Source organism: Penicillium pulvis (genome assembly GCF_028828015.1).
Source record: "Penicillium pulvis strain IBT 33274 chromosome Unknown contig_5_segment0_segment0, whole genome shotgun sequence".
Lineage (NCBI taxonomy): Eukaryota > Fungi > Ascomycota > Eurotiomycetes > Eurotiales > Aspergillaceae > Penicillium > Penicillium pulvis.
In genome coordinates, this window is record NW_026643078.1 from 2,237,268 (window position 1) to 2,256,298 (window position 19,031).

The 19,031-nt window shown below is 48.3% G+C and overlaps 5 protein-coding genes across 5 annotated transcripts; 1 reads left to right on the plus strand and 4 right to left on the minus strand.

Moving 5' to 3' along the window:
• Positions 1–245: 245 nt before the first annotated feature.
• N7503_007416 (putative ubiquitin conjugating enzyme) lies at positions 246–3,778 on the plus strand (the record flags this gene model as incomplete). Its single annotated transcript, XM_057066963.1, has 2 exons — positions 246–408; positions 465–3,778. 2 exons carry the CDS (start codon positions 246–248, stop codon positions 3,776–3,778), a joined length of 3,477 nt encoding a protein of 1,158 aa, XP_056920644.1.
• Positions 3,779–4,697: 919 nt separating this feature from the next.
• On the minus strand, positions 4,698–7,908 carry N7503_007417 (uncharacterized protein; the record flags this gene model as incomplete). The annotated part of the gene is made up of 6 exons (XM_057066964.1): positions 4,698–4,840; positions 4,892–5,412; positions 5,468–6,862; positions 6,924–7,062; positions 7,130–7,536; positions 7,592–7,908. 6 exons carry the CDS (start codon positions 7,906–7,908, stop codon positions 4,698–4,700), a joined length of 2,922 nt encoding a protein of 973 aa, XP_056920645.1.
• Positions 7,909–11,242: 3,334 nt separating this feature from the next.
• Positions 11,243–12,653, minus strand: N7503_007418 (questin oxidase family protein; the record flags this gene model as incomplete). The annotated part of the gene is made up of 4 exons (XM_057066965.1): positions 11,243–11,976; positions 12,035–12,162; positions 12,246–12,391; positions 12,450–12,653. The coding sequence occupies 4 exons, from the start codon at positions 12,651–12,653 to the stop codon at positions 11,243–11,245; spliced, it is 1,212 nt and encodes a 403-aa protein (XP_056920646.1).
• A 356-nt stretch (positions 12,654–13,009) lies between these two features.
• On the minus strand, positions 13,010–15,310 carry N7503_007419 (GABA permease GabA; the record flags this gene model as incomplete). The annotated part of the gene is made up of 15 exons (XM_057066966.1): positions 13,010–13,176; positions 13,228–13,306; positions 13,364–13,640; positions 13,691–13,768; positions 13,827–14,028; positions 14,078–14,102; positions 14,156–14,188; positions 14,245–14,273; positions 14,326–14,439; positions 14,492–14,606; positions 14,660–14,828; positions 14,879–14,951; positions 14,999–15,068; positions 15,121–15,154; positions 15,207–15,310. The coding sequence occupies 15 exons, from the start codon at positions 15,308–15,310 to the stop codon at positions 13,010–13,012; spliced, it is 1,569 nt and encodes a 522-aa protein (XP_056920647.1).
• Positions 15,311–16,656: 1,346 nt separating this feature from the next.
• N7503_007420 (glycoside hydrolase family 76 protein) lies at positions 16,657–18,135 on the minus strand (the record flags this gene model as incomplete). The annotated part of the gene is made up of 3 exons (XM_057066967.1): positions 16,657–17,235; positions 17,289–17,986; positions 18,048–18,135. 3 exons carry the CDS (start codon positions 18,133–18,135, stop codon positions 16,657–16,659), a joined length of 1,365 nt encoding a protein of 454 aa, XP_056920648.1.
• Between the last annotated feature and the right edge of the window lie 896 nt (positions 18,136–19,031).

Here is a 19,031-nt window from a genome sequence, read left to right on the forward strand (position 1 = left end):
AGCAATGAGAGGACATTATCTAAGGCAGATGTAGAATGCATAGCAGAGTTACTTGCCCTCATTTCCTAGTTGGGAAGTTCCTTAATAGCAATCACTCTCTTACTTCTTCACCTTTTCCTTCCTCTTTACCATCTTCTTCTTCCTTTCTTCCCTCCATTTTCTATCTCTCTTTCTTAACGACACCCTCTGTTATCGCTTTCCAAGTTCCCCCCCTCAACGTACACTTGTTTGAACCCACCTTCACCATGCCAACCACAGACTTCCGCATGGATTTACGGGATGCCTCCACCCCACAACGATTTACGCACCTGAGCAGAGTCCAGCCTGGAGACTACGATGGCTCCATATCTTTTGATTTCCATGACTCCGATTCAGGAACCAATATTGAATTTCAAGTTGTGGTATCAGGTAAGTGGATCCTCCCAAGTCCCCTATCCTCGGACCCACACTGACTTGAGCCTCAGACCCTTCCGACTACCCCACAGATCACAGCTTCGTGGTCTTTGCATCATCCGACAATGTCGCTCCACAAATTACAACCGGCTTGGAAAAGGCACAGGATAAGGGTACCTTCACTGGCGTTTCCATTCACGATGTCCTGACCACCGTCGATTGTATGGTGCATAATGCACTTCGCGACCCGAAGCCCCAGTCACCTGGAGGACCAGATTATGACGATGATTCCGATGGAAGTGACGGAATCATAGATGAGTACGAGGAATTTTCTGACGATGCAACCTTCAACCTGCCTTCCCGACAGATGCTCACACTTGCGCTCCCCCAGAAGCTTCGGTATGACCTTCGTCTTGCCAAGGCAGCGGGATTCAAGGTTGGCTGTCTGGGAGACGTGACGGGGCCTATTATTTTGTCCATCGCTCGTCGCATATCCAAGCTGGACATCTCAGAAGAGGCCATGCAGGCATGGACTGTGGAGCCCTCGGAGTACCTGGTGCTCTTGATCCAGTATTCAAACGGATATCAGGATATGCAAGGCATCTTCGACATGAAAGAATCTGCGGCCCCTTGGGTTCGAATGCGCATTGGGCTTTGCGACTCTTACAAACCTTCATCTTTCCAGGCTGCCCTCCTTGCTTTTCAAGCACCTCCCACATCATCGATAACTGAAGTGGATAATAAGCCCCCCGACACAAAGTCAATGGCCAGCCTCAGACCGGTGTTCATCGGGTCATCACTCAACAAACTTTTGAATGAACGACTACTGGGAATCATTACAGCCCGCAAGAAGCTCAATCTTTCATGGACAGGCGCAGAGTTTTTTGTTCACGCCAATCAAGGAAAGGTCATCAGTGCGGAAGATGCAGACAACCCTCAATTTTACATACAAGATACCTGGGTCTCGCCCCCTTCAAGTGCCCTAGTCTCAGATCATTACCAGGATATGGGACTAGACATGACCAGGACTTCTTTCCCCCTAGTTGCCATGCAATTCACTCTTCGCCACTTCATCAGGTGCGCAGAGTTTTGTCTTATATGTCATTGCAAGACCTTCGATGGCTTCGAGGTTCTGAAGCCATATGTCTGCTCCAATGGATTGTGCCTCTATCAATACATCACCTTTGGCATGGGCTCCAGTGTGGAACACGATATTCGGACACAGCCCTTTGTCGTCGATCTTCTCGTGTCTTTGGCTTACGCCAGAGCAAAGACGGGTCTTCTTGAGGATTTCCCAACCGGTTTAGGGATCCTGGTCCCCGACGAGGAAAAAGTGACATCAGGAAAAAAGGGGGCGAAACTCTCTGAACCTCCCAGCTACCACACTGGCCGCTTGATCAAATCCTCAATGACTGTGTTTTGCCAAGCAGCTGGAATCACAGCTGGTGACTGGATCCAGGTCATCCATAGTACGCACTCCCTGACGGCCAGTTGGCACTGTCAGGTGCAAGATGTCGATGAGGGCCTCGCTTTCATTACTCTGTCACAGCCAATCCCCACGGCATCCCAAGTTTTACTCCACAGCACGTTGCCTGAGGCCCAGGATGTGAGTTTTGTGTGTTATGATCAGAAATTCGATAACATGAAACCTCAAAAGAAGCAGGCCGTCATGCTGAAGATACTGGACACACTGCCAAGCATACAATTGATGGAGCTGTTCCTCGGATCCTCGGATTCTGAAAAGGTCCTCTCATCTTGGCGTGAGCGAATAACTCCTGCCGCGCTTGACATGCTACGGTGGATTGTTGCCTCTAATCGATCATGTATTCTCCAAGACCACAACGATAGAAATCATCTGGTCAGTAATATGCCGGGTTACATGCAATTTCGACTTGTCCAAGGTGCCCCAGATAAAGAACAGCGCTTTATCAACGCCATCGAGTCAGTAGCAATGACCAAAAACCCAAGCAATCCGACATTATTTGCATGGCATGGCAGCCCCATCGCTAATTGGCACAGCATATTGCGAAAAGGGCTCAATTTCGATAAAATCAGCAATGGCCGAGCATGCGGGAACGGAGTGTATTTTTCAAGGCATTTCACCACTTCAGTGGGCTATACTAACAATCTTACTTTTCACCATCAAACTGGGGATAGGGTTGTTTCCGAATGGCCCCACAGCAGACTGAAAATGCAAAGTGTGCTGTCCCTGAATGAGATAATCAACCGCCCAACGGACTTTGTCTCTCAAAGCCCGCACTTCGTTGTCGACCATCTGGACTGGATCCAACCAAGATATCTTTTCGTGGGAAACCGTGGATCCGTGGGTCCTAATCTGCCCACTGTTCAGACATCTGATTTCGTGCCGTTCTACAGCCAGGATCCCAAATACCCAGCAATTGGCTCCAACGGCAAGTCTGTCAGGATACCTCTTTCAGCAGTCAGCAGCCAACGACGTCAAATTTTTGGTACTCGGTCCCCGGTGTCATCACTCAACTCACCAGCTCGAATTCGGAAAGAGTCCTCCGAAACCGCCACGTCCTCCGAGTCGACAGATACTAACACCTCTAAGATAAACAATGACGATTGTGCTAGTGTTTCAACAGCAACGGATGATCTCAATCTATTAATATCCGACTCTGGGACAGAGGATGGCATCACTGGAGCCACGGTCGATACGGAAATCGCGGTCGAAACTAAGACCATTGAGGAAATTCCATCTGAAAGGAATTTGCAGATGGCCACACCTCCCACACATACAGCCCTCGAGACCGACTTTGTGTCAGGAACTCTGCAGGCGAACCGCCTCCCGATCATTGCACCACCCCGGTATGCAACAACGACTGCTACAAAGTTACTCCAACAGCATCTTCAAACCACGCTAAAAGTCCAGAAAAAGGAGGCACCTGCAGAACTCGGATGGTGTCTTGACCCTAATCTCATTTCAACGGTATATCAGTGGATCGTCGAGTTGCATAGCTTTGACTCTGCCTTGCCTTTGGCTCAAGATCTCAAGGCAGCAAAGCTCAATAGTGTTGTCCTTGAGCTACGGTTCCCAAATGACTTTCCCATGAACCCGCCGTTTGTTCGAGTCATTCGGCCTCGTTTTCTGGAGTTTGCAGCCGGTGGAGGGGGTCATGTTACTGCCGGAGGGGCCATATGCATGGAGCTGCTATCCAACTCGGGCTGGTCTCCAGTTACTTCCATCGAGAGTGTTCTGCTGCAAGTTCGTTTGGCTCTCAGCACCACAGAGCCACGGCCAGCACGATTGGCCAGATGTTCCCGAAGGGATTATGGAATTGGCGAAGCAGTGGCGGCATTCAGAAGGGCTTGCTTGTCTCACGGATGGCGAGTTCCCAATGATTTGGAGCTCATCACGGGTTGATTTTCTCCCTCAATTTCTTGTATCCTCTTTACTTGCCATCGTCAACTCTTAGGATTATTCCCTTCTCGATTTCAAGACACTTATGCTCTGTTCACTTTCTTTCATTGCCTAACAAGAATTATTTTGCTTTTCTGATTGAATATGTGACCACTTTTATTACCTGCACCGCGCATATGAAGAAAATTTTCCCCCTTCACACTCCTTTGATGATGTATCCTCACCTGAGTCCAATTCCGAGCTTTGCTTTCAAATCCAGCTTTTAGATTACCTACAAAGCGTCCATACAGCACGTTTGAGAGGTCTCACCTTCGTTTCATCCATGCGGATTCCAATCACATAGCAACTTTCTTTTCTTGAATGAGCTTTGATCGATTCTCATAAACCCTAACAATGATCACTAGTCATGATAGCTAATATTCCCTTTCATCAAGTTTTTCTTTCAATAACCTGTTCTGGCCGAGTAGCTCCTGCTATTTCGACTATTCGGATCCCTTAAACTGTGTAGCGTATTAGTGCATGACCCATGGGCCAGGGACCAAGGATCTAAAGGAGGAACCTCGGCTACAGCGGTTGGATAGGCTTAGGTATAAATGGTTAAAGAGAGGCAACGGCGTGAAGAGAGGACGAGGAAAAAGTTGACGGAGCTTGGGGCTGTACCGTGGAGTTCTGATGAATCCAGCAAGCTGACAGATAATGTTGTGCCAGAGGCTCAAAATTCGTGTCTGATGGACAAATTGGAGAAGCATGTAATGAGAAGCCAGAGACAAAAGCAATGAAGATGTGATATTATTTATTGACTGCCGGAACATATTAACGCAACGCCTATTCACCAGTTGGCATCCTATGGCAACTGATAGCGGCCCAGAGGTCGGATGCCTTAAGAAGCCTTCCGATCTCAATGAAGCGATAGCCAATTCAATCAATTGACTATTACATCCTTGACATAAGTAAACTCAACAGGTCCAGTGAGGCCAACTTCCTGCGGCGAGCTAGACCCATAGAGACTAGACCACACTTCAATCAACTTATTCCACAAGGTGGTGGCGACGGTAATGACAATATCTAGGCAATGGGATTAGAACATGAATCAAAGCACAACGGAATTAAACTCACCATTCTTTCCGTCTGAAATGTAGTTAGTTATATCGATGGGCTTGTTGAGGAATTGATCGACCCCTTCCACATTCACACCATTGACTTCTAGTCCGTACGTGCCAGTCACGCTACCAATATCCAGCAGAACATGCAGGCCGGACTTCTTAGTCAAAGTCACGGTTGTCGAGTAATTCCCAATGCCACTGGCATTGACGAGAGAGGAGACATTTGGCCAGGCCACAAGGTCTGTTAGATACACTGCGGCCAACTCAGTCTTCACTGTGTTTGGAGATGCGGATCCTGTCTCATTGATTTTGGCGGGTCCCCAGTCTTCGACTTCCAGCTTCCAGCTCGTGGGCTTTACAGGAGCAGGCAGGTTGTCCGTTTGTATCCGTACGCTTTTCCCACTGGATGTTGTAGCAACACATGTGGTGTTGGAGAAGATGTGAATCTCACCATTCTCGACATAGGACTCGCAATCCGTTGTTATTATGTGTTTCTCCAGCTTGGGAGCACCCCAAGGGTTGCTTGTTCCAACACTGCCTATTGTTAGACTCATATAGGTGGCAATTGAGAGATGAGAGTGAGACGTACTAGATTGGAAGTGCAGCGGTCGATGCCAAAGTGATGTTCACCTCAGTATAGCCACTGTTGCTGCGGAACGCAGCAATGGGATGCACATCACTGGTCCAAAGGTCAATCCAGTATGGGTTGCCCTCACCTTCAAGCTTGATAGTTTGGGTAACAGCTTCGTCGCCATTATTATATATCCAGAAAAGATGTCCATCATCAACAGTGCGTTTGTACGAGATAAGCGAGTTGTTCACCCCACTTGGGTACTTCACGGATGGTTGAACGGCTAGGGATTGAAGAGCACCAGGAACACCACTTGCGGCTGTGACCGCGCGCGTTGTTGATAAGGCTTTGATCTTTGCAAATAACTTCGCAAGGTTGGTTGCAGTGGTCTGGGTACTTGCCACATAGCTATAGCTGAACGATGTTTGTGGAGTGTCACCGACCAGGATAATCGGTAGTCCTGCCTGGCCGTAGGATAACAGCGTCTCTGCGGTGCTCACGTCAATAGAGGAGTTTGTTACCACCAGAGCCTTGTATTTAGGCCCAGAGGGAGCCAAACGACCATTCTTGACGCCAATATTGTAGCGAGCCAGCAACGAAGGGGTTGGGAATTGGTAAGAGTAGCCAGCATCATTCAAGCTGTCATCACTCCACGAACCACCGATACCCCAATCAGCATTTAAAATGGCAACATCAATGGAGGGTCCAGAGTTCTGTAGTAGGCCTTGCGCGTTCCTCAGGTATGAGCTGCATTGTGTCGCGAACATCCAGTGAGGCTGCCGGGGACCCCATGCATCTGCGAAGCCAATGGAGCTGCCCAACGGAGTGAACGGGGCGAAGCCTGGCCATTCACTAGTCTGCGAGTAGCTATACGGATGACCGTGTATCACAGCCTGACTGACGCCCAAAGCCATGTCCAAATTGGCAGTGCCAAGCAAGAAAAGCCATGTCACGCCATACGCTTCATTCATATAAGCACCGAGCTCATCTGAGAGGATCGTCGTACGTCCCCCGATGTCGCGCCCGGTGGCTAACACACGGAAGGCGTCGTTGTCACCATCAAAGCCAAGGGACTCGCCTTCGGGGATATCGACGATACTGGCGGCATATGCGCTGTCAAAAGTAGCTGTGTATGGCTGAATGCGCAACCGGAGACCGAGACTGTTGACCCAATTTTTGAGACCACCAAGGCGATAGTCGGTGTATAGATCGCTGACAGTTTGATAGAAGTCATTCAGGATCTGAGTGGCCACTGTTTCGTCACCACTGAACGTGTTGGTGTCCTTGAACACGTAAAATAAGAACGGAGTGAGATCGTATCCCCGTCTTTGTTCAAATTCTTCTATGAAGTCGGTCGTCCAGTATTGCTTGAGCTTTAGCTCTAAAGAGTCCTCAAACATGGAACCATCACTCCTATAATATTTTATCAGGGTCAAGAAATCAAATATCTCGTGAGCCCAAGAATGAGACTTACTGCTTGATTTGTTCCTTGATCGAGTCGGTAAGGATGTGCGAGTTCCAGAAGTCGATGCCCGCCTGTACACCATGAGAGCTGAAGTGGTCCACGATATAGGCCGGGGAGGGGTATGTGACCTGAGCGTTTTCAGGACTAGCTGCAGGTTATTAGAGTCATTCATTCCAAGGGCGATGGCAAATGCAGAAGAAGGATTGAAGACATACCGTCGTACATGTTCTGTATCTGGCCAGTCCCGCGATTGTAGGCTGCGACCACAACATAGCGCCCATCTGAGGGAGCAGTCCAGCTCAGAGTGTTATTCGATACAGATGCAGAGAGGACCTTGATGGTATTTGGAATGATATCCACAATAGTGCTGCTGTCATTGGTCGTGGTAGTTCGTGCCGCGAGCACGGCGACGAGCTTCGGGGTTGCATGGACAATATTGCCTGTCTGGTTGCCGGATGGTGCGGCAACAGGCAGTGGTAGGGTCCCGGAGAAGCTCTCACCTTTCTCGAGGAAGATCTGACCATGGACTAGCTCTTTCATTGTCTCGAGTGAGTCAGGGGTGTAGCCTGGAAAGCCAGTCGGCCAGTGGGGACCTAAAGTCATATCGACATGGCCGCCAAGTCTGAAGTGAAAGAAAATGTCAGCGGCGCAGATGAAAGTCAACAATAGATACTTACTTGTTACCCTCTGTATAGGCACATTCAACTGCTGCAACCCAGCGAGATTGGCCAAATCCATAGATTTTGGGGTCCATATACGCATGATCGCTATCATAGACATCACTGATTTCACCGCCAGCGAAACCAGCGTTGACAATGTCAGAAATCTCCGACGAGATCTCATTTGGATCAATTGAACCGCCTGGCCACCACCATCGAAAACGCGCACCCTGGTACTTTGAGTATGCTGGAAGTTGTCCAGTACTAGCCTTTTGAGAGACAGCAGAGGCCGAATGCAAGAGGTGGGCCACCAAGGCCGCATAGAAGACCTTCATCTTTCTGACTTCTGGTTGACAATTCCTTCAGGGCTGGTGGTCATGGAGCTTATATACACGGCGAGATAGCGTTCATCTAGCATTGCATTTTCACGGGCATCAATTGCCCCGAGCATCATCAAAACATTGATCCCTGAGCATCTTGCAGATTCCCCGTCCCCCGCATTACCCCACAGCTTTCATGGGTAATCCTGGGGGAAGTGAGCTCGCGTAGGGCTCTCGCGAAAAGCGAAGGGGCCGCGAAAAGCATCACCCGGTGAAAGTTACCTTAGCGTCCATGGGGTTCGCTTTGTATTATACCGAAGATAATATGGGCTTCGCTGGTGGTACAGATGTACAGGATAAACCTTAGCAGCTGCATGCCAACACGTACAAATTGACTGAGCTTAAACACGAAGAAACCATCCTAAACCTTCTCCAACACTCCATTGGCTCGGAATTTGGTGGGTCTCGGGATTATGTAGAATTGATCAATCGGAACTTCCCCCACATACGCTTACTCCGCTTTAGCATGATCCTCCCCACAAACACTAGCTACTATAGCTGCAAGACTACACATTGGTGGAAGCTGTTGAAAATTTGTATTTTATTGATCACAAATGTCCGGGTTATCGGTGAATGCATAGGCCCAGGCCGCCTCGGACTCAGTGAATATACCCGTTGAAAACAAATCCTCGTAGCTGATCTGCTCCATTCTTGCCTTCTGTAGAATATTCCTCGTTATAGATAGTCGTGCTGAGACCCCAGGAAGAAAGTTCATCTGCTCCATACAGTACATAGAATCTTGTATGAGCGGAAGATGTACAGATGTCCGATCTCCCCAAAGACTATCGATAATAAGTGCCCAGCAGGCACTTTCGAGGAAAAAAGGGTTGTTTGGGAGGGACTAGAAAAGTTAGTCTGTGTGTGATGATGTAAAAAAAGAGATCCGGACCTTTTGTATGGAGTTGGTTCCAAATAATCGACAGAAAAACCGGATGCTTTTAGTTGCGGCGTCGATAGCATATTGACATGCCTCGTCCACGATGGTGTCGTTTTCGCTTGCCTCCAAAGACCCAGCGTGTGGAAGGCCCATATCTACCTTCGCGATTCTCTTTGTCGCTCGTAGAATCAAAAAAGGACGATAGAGCAGAAGGATTGAGTATTGAAGCACTGTAGAAAGATCGTGAATAAATGTATCATTAATGCAACACTACGGTCAATATACTTACATACAGTCCCCATGTCAATCTCGTCTCTAGCTAGAGGGCCCTGATGGGGGTTTTCTGAAACCCAGAATTCCTGAAGTCGGCCGTCGAGGGACCTTGATACATTCCATAGTTCTTTAAGATCTACTATTTCGGGTCGATGTAATTTCTGAATGTCGGAAAGGATGGAGAAAAAAGGTTGCATGAGTCCGACCATCGTTTCGTCGCTCTTAGGTAAAAACCTGAGACTGTTTGAGAATACGGTCTCACGGCCTAAGGCAAAACAAACGAAGCTTTTGTTTCAAGAAATCGTCAGCTTAGGCGAAATGGTGGTAAAGAATGCTGACAACCTTTCATGACAACAGAAGGCAGAAATGATAGCCTGCTCTTGTGGGGTGCGAACCAGTTTGTCCATTCCGGCTGCTAATATTTTGGGAAGTGTTGCCCCAAGTCGCATATATGCCGTGGTGAAACAACCAGAGTCTATATCATGCTGAATGTAGAAACTCACAATTAGTTTAGGCCTTACAGGTAGAGCGTGTGAGACTTATCATCAATAAATCACTCTGGAAGACTAGAACATCCCCCACGATATCTGCTGATAGTGTGTTTCTTTGTGCCTCGGCAATGAACATACTTCCCACGTCAGCATGGCCTGCCGTTATGGAACCAATGCTGAGCATAGGAAATAAAATAGAACGAAGGGCCATGCCATCAGGGTCCGTATGCACACCTGGCCCACTCAAGAGATGAGGTAACTGTGCCCGGAGAGTATTCGGCGATTGAAACGGAAGAACCTTCCAAGCCATGTTAATATATTGATCGAGGAAAATAGATTGCATTTCCAATGGGACCGTATCTAGCGGACCTGGCAAGCTGGGATTGAGAAGAGGGCGATGAGATGGTTCGGAGGCGGCTATCACCTGGGAAATATAATCCAGAACATCTTGATGGTGCCGGCTCTGCGATTTCGCCTCGGGGTCTATTGGTAGACAGTCGTTTGATTGCACTATCAAGTCTAAGATAAGACTAAGTACGGCCGCTGATGACGTAGACCCAAAGGCTCTGGTAACGGTTCCTCGTGAGGACAAGCTGTCGCTTATTCGAAGAGTGTCCAAGATCGTACGTAGCTGGCGCAAGTCTCCTTCCCTGCCTACCGTGGCAAGTGACGAGGTATTATTAACCGAATGATCAGTGACAGGTTGTGAGGGAATCAATGAGATGCGCTGAGTGGAGGCTACTTTGGCTGCATCAATGTCCCTTCTCCGTGCTCTGTTTCGGAAGTTACATTGCACCGAAGTCTTTTTGCAGCGCTCACAAGGCATTAAGCCATTGCATTTCAATTTGCGCTGCCGACAGGGCTCGCACGCTTTGAAAACCTTCGACCTTCGACTTAAAGCAAAATTAGTACTCGGAATAACATCGTGTAGTTCCATGGCTTCGTCGGGGGAGGTCTCGTCATGCTGGAATTGATTTTGATGCCGCTGGAAGCTAAGCACCAGGTACCCGCGGGTCACTCCATGCGGGGTTCGGCCTCGGGGATGAGGTACGTGGTCTGGATCTTGAAAAAGTGTATTGGAAATCTAACCAAATCGGGACACGGAAAGCCTTCGCTATTCGAACACCGGTAATTGGAGCATGCCGTGCTCAGACCTACTAAGTGGACAAACGCGGGGTGAACACTAATACGGAATGGGAACTAGTCGCTAACAGATCAATACACTCAAACACTGGATCAGTGCTAAGGTATATCTGATTTAGTACCTAGATTAGAAGTGAAGCTAGGGAGCTCTGGAAGTACAGATAGTGCGGCGATGGAGGGCTGTCAAAATGTTGATAGGTCAAGAATCTGTGTAGGGAACAGGTGCTATTCCGGGGTCGAATTGGGAGTAGACTAATAAATGCCCAGACTGAGAATTACTTCGTGAGAGAGCGCCCTCATAAAGGCGTCGTCTAGAATAGGAAGCCCCAAACAGTCAAAGAGAAAGACGTATAGTGACCTACTAGTGACCTACCTAGGCACTAAATTATTTGGGCCTGGCCATGACCCGTCTTGAGCGATAACATACCCATAGCGAAAAGAAAAATTGCAATATATCAATATATCACTAGACAGAACTTTTACATCGGTTAAGAGGAGATTTCAATTAGAAAAAGCCCCACCCATTAAAATCATCTGCGAACCGAACAGCTGCCTTCAGATAGAAATTTTCGTGGTCGTTCCAAGTCGTAGCCATCTGTGCCAACGATCGAATAGCTTTAACGTAATGCACGTCCGTCGAATTTTCACCCTTGACCGCCATATTAGCAGCCCACTTCCAGTCTCGCCCCTGGAGGTCATATCCGTGGACACGGTCCAAATGAATCTCCGGCCGGTGTTGACCGATGAAATTGGTGAGGGTCATCAACCACCACTGCCGAAGAAGTGGGATCTGGAATTTCGCCGGGATCAGTGGTAGTAAGACGCGGACTGCGTGGCTGGTGGTTAGGATGTGGACAAGGAAGAAGTCGTACTTCTGAGTTCCGTGGGTTGCACTGAAAAGTGCAGCGGCAAGTTCTTGACTCTCGCGGAATTGTTCAATTGGGTTCTCGATTTTCCAGGCATTCCAGTGATTTAGTACTGATGCCTCATGGGTGTTGAGAAGGTTATGGTGGTCTGGAGTACTGGGAAGATCGTCGAATTGTTTGTCAGATCGGACTTTATCGAGAATCTCGAAGAGAGACGTTGTTTGGTATGGCGGCTCTGTTTGTGAGTAGGCTGGGTCGTCCAAGTACTTATGCGTGCTGTTGTAGCAGACTGACGCCAATCCAAGTGCTTCAATTGCAACTTCACGGCTATTAATCTCGTAGGCGTAAGCGAGATGGATGAGAGGGTGGCCCACTATGCGTAGGTAAGTATTTGAGTGTCCGGTAGATAATTAGTGACGAAGTAGACATACAGTCTGCGAGAATCGAACTGAATAGAGGATTATCGCCAGAAAACAGGTATTGGTCAATGACTTCTTTCCAATCGTAGTTGAGTCGAACGAGCTCGTCTTCGTAATAGTCCACGAATGCTTTTTGATATCTGCTCAATCCTGTTAGTGCCGAGTCTCGAAACAACTCTCTTCGCGGAACAAAGACAACTTGTTTGAAGTATACGATACATACTCTCGGCATCCTAGGTGACTTCTCCAGTCTTCATCAGTCACCTCTGCGGGTGAGTCTTCCCATGCATCCAATAACTTGGACTCCGTCTCATAGATCCGGGTCAGGTCATCTGCGTCAGCGCCCTGCAGGAACGCCCCACTCAGAAGCTAGAGAAAAGTTCAGCCGGATTTCAAGCAGTGATGGTTATCGGAATGGGTCACAAACATGGGGCGCGTGATTATGGAATGCCCGGTGATTGTATAGAATAGCATAGTTTGCATGATTCAATTTCAGCAGGTACTTCAATGCCCGTGCGGGCTTCTCTGGCGCTTCGATATCGTGCGTCTGTACAGGTGGTATGTCTATTACCTTCTTCTCCCTGGAAAAAGGTAGAAATGACCTTAGGGAAGGCAATGAGACTGACAGCATGTTGGTGGGTTATTGTCTGATGCTCGTTTAAGGAAATGCTGTGTAATGGCGGGGACGTGTGACGCAGTCGGTCTTGATCGTCACACCTATGGAAAAAAAGGGACCGGAAAAAGGGCGATCCCGATATTTTGATCGTACTGTAGAGTGTTTAAGATTGACGGTCAAATCGGTCCACCGTCTCAACGTGGGATCCGCCGTAGATTGTTGGGAAATTCAGGCAGTCAGGCATATGATGACGTAATTGGCCACATCCATCACGTGTTAAACCTTTAATACTGTATACGATCATGTGAGAATGATACATTGAATATATTGCTAAAGTATACTAATCATACGCGGCTAATCCCCCTGAAATCTTATTTCTTCTGTTCCACCATTGGAATCGGTTGTTGTGGGTGATCACCGACTTCTCCAGAGAGGACCTCTACCTCGATCCGGGGGCCGACATAATTCTTCCGACCGTCTACAATCCAGGTGATTGAAGAGATAACAAACACAATACCAAATGCGGCGACACAGTAGTCTATGTACTGGTTAGTCATAGTCGTTTGAACGTAATGGAATCTGTACATACTCATGTTGCTGCCAGTGGCAGGCAGTTCTGGAGGGAAGAGGAAGAGGACAGTGGTGAGGGAAACGTAGACCAACGAAATCTAGCATAATGTCAGTCAATTTTGCCAGTAAGAAAAAAAAAACCATTCATGTCTTACAATATTCAACACCCAGCCAAGGACATTGGGTAGAACGAAGGATCTCTCAGGAAGTGTGTTGCGTCCTCGAATACAGTTGATTGCGATCGGAATGCCGTAGGCAAGATCCAAAAGGACCACTGAAGCCGAGACAATAGCATTGAAAGCGCTGGAAGAGCCGAGGAAGATCAGGCCGAAGATGATGACCAGAGCAAGATTGAGGTAGAGTGTATTCAGAGGAACCTTCAACCCAGGATGGACTTTAGAGAAGAAGCGCGATGCAGGTAAACCACCATCACTAGCCACAATTAGCAAGAGTTAATTCAAACAGATCAAGAACGAACATACCGTGCAAATGCATAGCACATACGACTGCTGGTAGTCATGATAGCAGTAGTGGCGAACAACATGCAAACAAGAGGGAAGCTAGGAAACCGTTAGCCCTTCATCTCTGGAAAGTGACATGCAGACAGGGATAGCATACATCAACAGGCAAATGGCGCCGGCTTTGTTGGCAGTTGCATGGTATAAAATGGCCAAAAGTGGACCTGCAGAAGATTCGATGATATCCGTAATACTGCCCGCCACGAAGAGCAGAACGACGAGGAAGATAACACCAGTCACTGTACCAATACCAACGCATGCGATCATAATCTTAGGTCCTTCAACCGAGGGGTTGGGGATTTCTGCAACTCGTCAGCTTCGTCATTGGCGACAGATTCGATCTCATTTTACCTTCGATCATGTGTGCAACGCCATCCTGTTTTCATGGTAAGCATATATCAATAAAGATTGACGGAGGTAATTACTCACAAATCCAGTGACACCAAGTCCTCCTTGCAGAAGCTGTCGTCTTGTTAGAAAATAAAACATATACTCGGGGTCGCATTCCAGAAACATACTCCAAGGAGCCAGGCAACGCCATCGGGCCCTATGATTAGTGTCAGCGAACAAGTCCAAATAGCCCGAAGAATTTCACATACATCCTGTCGTATTGTAGAACTCGCGGAAAACAAAGTCTCCAGAGTTGAAGTCTGGCGCTGCACAGGCAAGGACTGTGATGCAAATGACAGCGAAGCCAGTAAGCGACCAGGTGACTTGACACGAGTTAGTACGTCTATGGAGCCCGTAGTTCGAATGTTGACTTACATGCAGCCTTGTTGAAATAAGGCAAAATGCTGTTACCAAAGGCATTAATGAGGAATCCCGCAATGTTGTAGCCAACATAGATCAGGAATTGGTGCCACCGCTCGGATTCGTAGCTCTATGGCAAGGGTCAGCCGATGAACGGTCCTCAAAAAAAGATCCTTTACATACGGGGTGCATCAGCGAAATCACGCCAATGACGAGCTGGCTACCTAGCAGTCCACCGGTAGCTACTAGCGCGACCCAGCCAGCACAGTTCACCCAGCCGGTGATCCATGACAAGATGGGCATCCATCTCTCCCAGGAAATCACAGCCACCCAGTGGTATTGACCTCCAGCACTGTTCTCGTTAGTCCGAGTATACACACAGGGTTTCTCAAAGTATCTCACGTGGGATAGGCGGAAAGGAACTCGGCGAGTGAGGCGGACATGCACAGATTACAAATTCCGGCAGTAACCAAGCCTAGTGCGGTTAGCAAGCATTGAGAAAAACCGGGAAAGGCGCATTACCCCAGACAACGCTAGAACTGCCACCCGATGGGAGACTGAGGGAAAGACTAGCAGACAAAGCCGTCCATGACTAGTTTCTCGATTAGTACACTCCCGATGCTTTACCCTCAATCGATACGTACATTCAAAATCGCAAAGGCAAGACCCAACATGGACCTGTAGATAAATAAGTTAGTCTTCGCCTCGGATGGCGCATCGAATAACGTACAACAAGGAGAATTGACGTTTCAACTCCGACTTGTGACCCATCTGGGCCAACTGCGCATCATCGTCACCATGGGGGGCATAGTCTTTGAGTGGAGGATCATCCATTTTGGTAAGGGAACGAAGGGATGAGAAAGGAAAACTAAAGGAAAAAAAGATCAGAAACAAAGGAGAGTCTCATAATAAGAACCGGCTGACATGACGACACTCGAAGATGACTTTCCGAAAATATTGTACTCCACGTCCGTTTCGATCGACGCGGGGGAGCGTATCGGGGCTTCACGTAATAGTTTTGGAGTAATGGAATCAGTGGAAGGTGATAACATGCTGACTTTCTGATTGGTTCGGCATGCCGACCACGGTGATATCAACCAATCACTGATAATCAGGGGAATTAAGTGTTTGGGCGCGGTCCGGGGGCTTGGCTCGCTCCAGAGCTTATCCCTGCATTCTATCCTGCCATTGGCTGTCTATATATCCACCACGATGGCAATCTTGGGGTAACACGACCTTCTTTTCTTGATACATGCCTATTCAGTGTCACGCAGGGTAGATATCGAAAGTTTTTCTAGTCGGAGTATAGGTGGTCTCGACCAAGTATAGTATGGCATAAAGTTTGCCATCGGATCAGCTGTCCAAATAGGAGTCTGTTCCTATCTCAATGAAAGAAATGGGTCATGGTGGATATGTGGGCCCACCCTACTTATCTGTTCCTTCACCAAATCGCCCTATGTAAAGATTGTCACTCACCGGTCACGATCCACTAAAATTCGGCTAGAAACGCCCCTACACTCGCGCAATCGGGCTTGCAGGGAGAGACTCACCGGGAACTAAGCCCTTTCAGCCCAAAGTCAATTCTGTGGGAGACCGCGCATGCAGGTCCGCGCTGATCGGCCGTTTCTAGAAGCTTTCCTTATCATTCCTGATAGGGTTCCCGTGGCTGATTATAGGGTTCCGTCCACGTTAAGCCCCTTGGAGGCAAATCTCTGTCTGGAGGCAAAACCAAGAAAGAAAAAAGAAAAAAATTGAAAAACTGTAAATTGGTACATTGACAGAAGCACGATTCTATCATTTTCTTCATTACATTAAATCCCCGACATATCTCCCCAAGGTCCTTCCAGAGGCCCACGGCAACCCCGGGGTGCTTCCCCGTGAGTGTGGAGAGGGTTGGGGTAAGTACATATTAGCCAACTACCAGCCCTTTGACCTCGCTTTTCGTATCCACTTTGAGCTCCATTTGGACGTAGTGGAGGTGGATGCTTCGACCTAACAAATGTAGCTAGCCCGACATGCAAAGGTACCACATGACTTTGTGGTCCAAAATTTAGCCTACTTCCAAAGTCTTCTCATGTTCGATACGTTCACAACGCTCTCGACTTACATGACATACAGTGTTTTGGTTATGAATTAAACTAGGAAAGTGGCATTGGATAAGAGAAATGCCAAGTTTTGGCTTAGAAAGTGGCCATGATACCAGCCAACACGGCCGCAGTAATCGCCAACGGTCCACCCACAAGCACACTAGCACCATTAGCCGAAGTGCCCGAAGCATTTGAAGCAGCTTGAGTTCCACTGGCTCTCGTCTCCGTCGTGTTTGTGGTGGCGGAAGTTGCATTCGTACCTCCAGCCTGGGTGGCCAGGTCTTCCCTATCAAAAGCAACTAGATTTGCCGTGAACACACTTGCCGCGCTGAGCTGCTGTTCCATCCCCTTCTCGCCGTCATACTTCTTACTGTACCATCGCACTCCACAGGTGTCATTTGATTCGCCGGTGCAGGCTTCCGCGGCCGCCGAAGCGGAGCCCTGCAGACGTGGCAGGATGTCATCCACGGTGTACGGGGCAACGGTAGAGACCAAGGCCAGGTCACGCACAAAAATACCCTTGAAGAGAATTTCGTTATTGTTGCAAAGCTCCCTCTCTTCGCATTCGTATTCTGACATGATATCTCCACCATACTGTGCAGGGAAGAAAGTAGTGAGACTGGTGTTCAAGAGGCCATCTACGCCAGATTTCCACTTCGAGGCGCCGTTCGTCTAGTCTATGTCAGCGATCGTATCCTAATTCCAGAAAGAACCTACTTTCTTACCAGGTTATACATATATGCTGCACCGGTGACGTATGTACCATAATTCATAGACCATTGGACGTTATCACTAGTCGCGCAGTGGTTCTCGGCGTTCGTAGAGTCAGAGATAATCCAGGTCTCATTGTTCAAAAGTGGGACAGAAGAACTCCAGTCCCAGATCTTCTCGGCCCAGTCGGAGTACGTTGTGTTCCCCGTGTATCGGGCCAGGCGAGCAGCTAGCTCAAAGAATTCACCGTTGGACATGGCATTCTTGATACCATAGCCGGTCTCGTACGTATAGATCTGCCACCGTAACCCGCCACCACACGTGCTATCATCCCAGCGGCTCGCCTGAGAATTGAACACGGCGGCTGCCTTGCTTGCCCATGAGACCTCCGTAGACGTTTGCGGGAGGCCGAACTCCGCGGCTGTCATGGCCGCAAGCCCCCAAGGCGATTGATCGTCGTTCCCAATATACGAGCTATAGTTTGCAGTGATGTAGTCATTGTTGTCGCCGCTCTGCCAGTTCATTCCCTGGATTACGGCCGGGTTGTTCGAATCGTCGCCAGTTAGATACCAGTAGTGAATCATCGTATCGAACAGGATGCTACCCTCCCACCATTTGGTAGGGAAAGCGCCAGGAATGTGGCCGGTCAAGTTGCCCGTATAGTATGACATGGCGCCATATGCGGCGGTGTGAGCTGCGCTCTTGATGGACTCTGATACCATGTTAGAGGATTCTTCGGGTCTAGGCGGGCATGGCAGGTAATGGTAGCTCACTTTCATCCTTGATATCGAGATCAATGGCAGAGGCCGCGCCGGCCAAAAGAGTGATAACCGACGCTGTTTTCCACAAAGTCCCAAGCATTATGAGACTGTGGGCTGGCTAATCAGCAAAAGGAAAAGAAAAAAAAAAAGGGGGGAGGGAAGGGTAGAAAAGACAAAAAAGAGCGTTCGACGCTCCACAAACCAGGGCGCCACTGATGTTTTTATTTCGCTGAGTGAACGAGGCTCTGCTGTGGAGTTAGTGTGTTTGAAGCTTGTCTTTCCATGGCCTGGTGGAGTTGTGCGACCTCCTAAACCGTTCCCAGGCCCTGAATACGGCTGAGATCCTCGCAACCATTTCTTTCTATCGTGGGGGCTAGGAACAACACCGTCTGTAATTGGCCAACGGAACGAATTTCAGTACTGTCTAGACTGCCAAGACTGAAGCTATCCTTGTTTTGGTATTGGTGGGACCAAAATTCCCCGGGTGATTGGTCGGAATTTTCAGGGACCAAAAGATTTCTACGCTAACCAACGATATTAGCCGGGTGTTACATGTAGACCCTGAAAATCCCGGTATAAGCAGTGCAGGTGACATAGTCGTAAAGCCATTCAAACTTTTTAGGGAGATGCTACATGTCAATCATTTGGAACATAAGTTGGCACTCCAAGAATATAATCAGAACTTTGTATCCCCCTCACACCCTAACTTTGCCTGTTTTATGAAGAGCGATCGATCGTTCCGGAAGGCCATGCGATTACAGCATGGATCTCAATATCATTCCCGAACCCCTCTTTCTTTATTTAATTTGAGTTAGTCAAAAATCATGAAACTATTGGGCCTTCGGGCCTAATATTAAAATGTCGACCGAGATTGTGTAGGTGCGTACCTGTTAGGACCACTTGGTAGACTCATACCTAGGGAACCCCTATTATCTACAATACTCGATTCCTTTATAGTATTACAGTACAGTCGCCTAACCTCCAAGGATGACATCT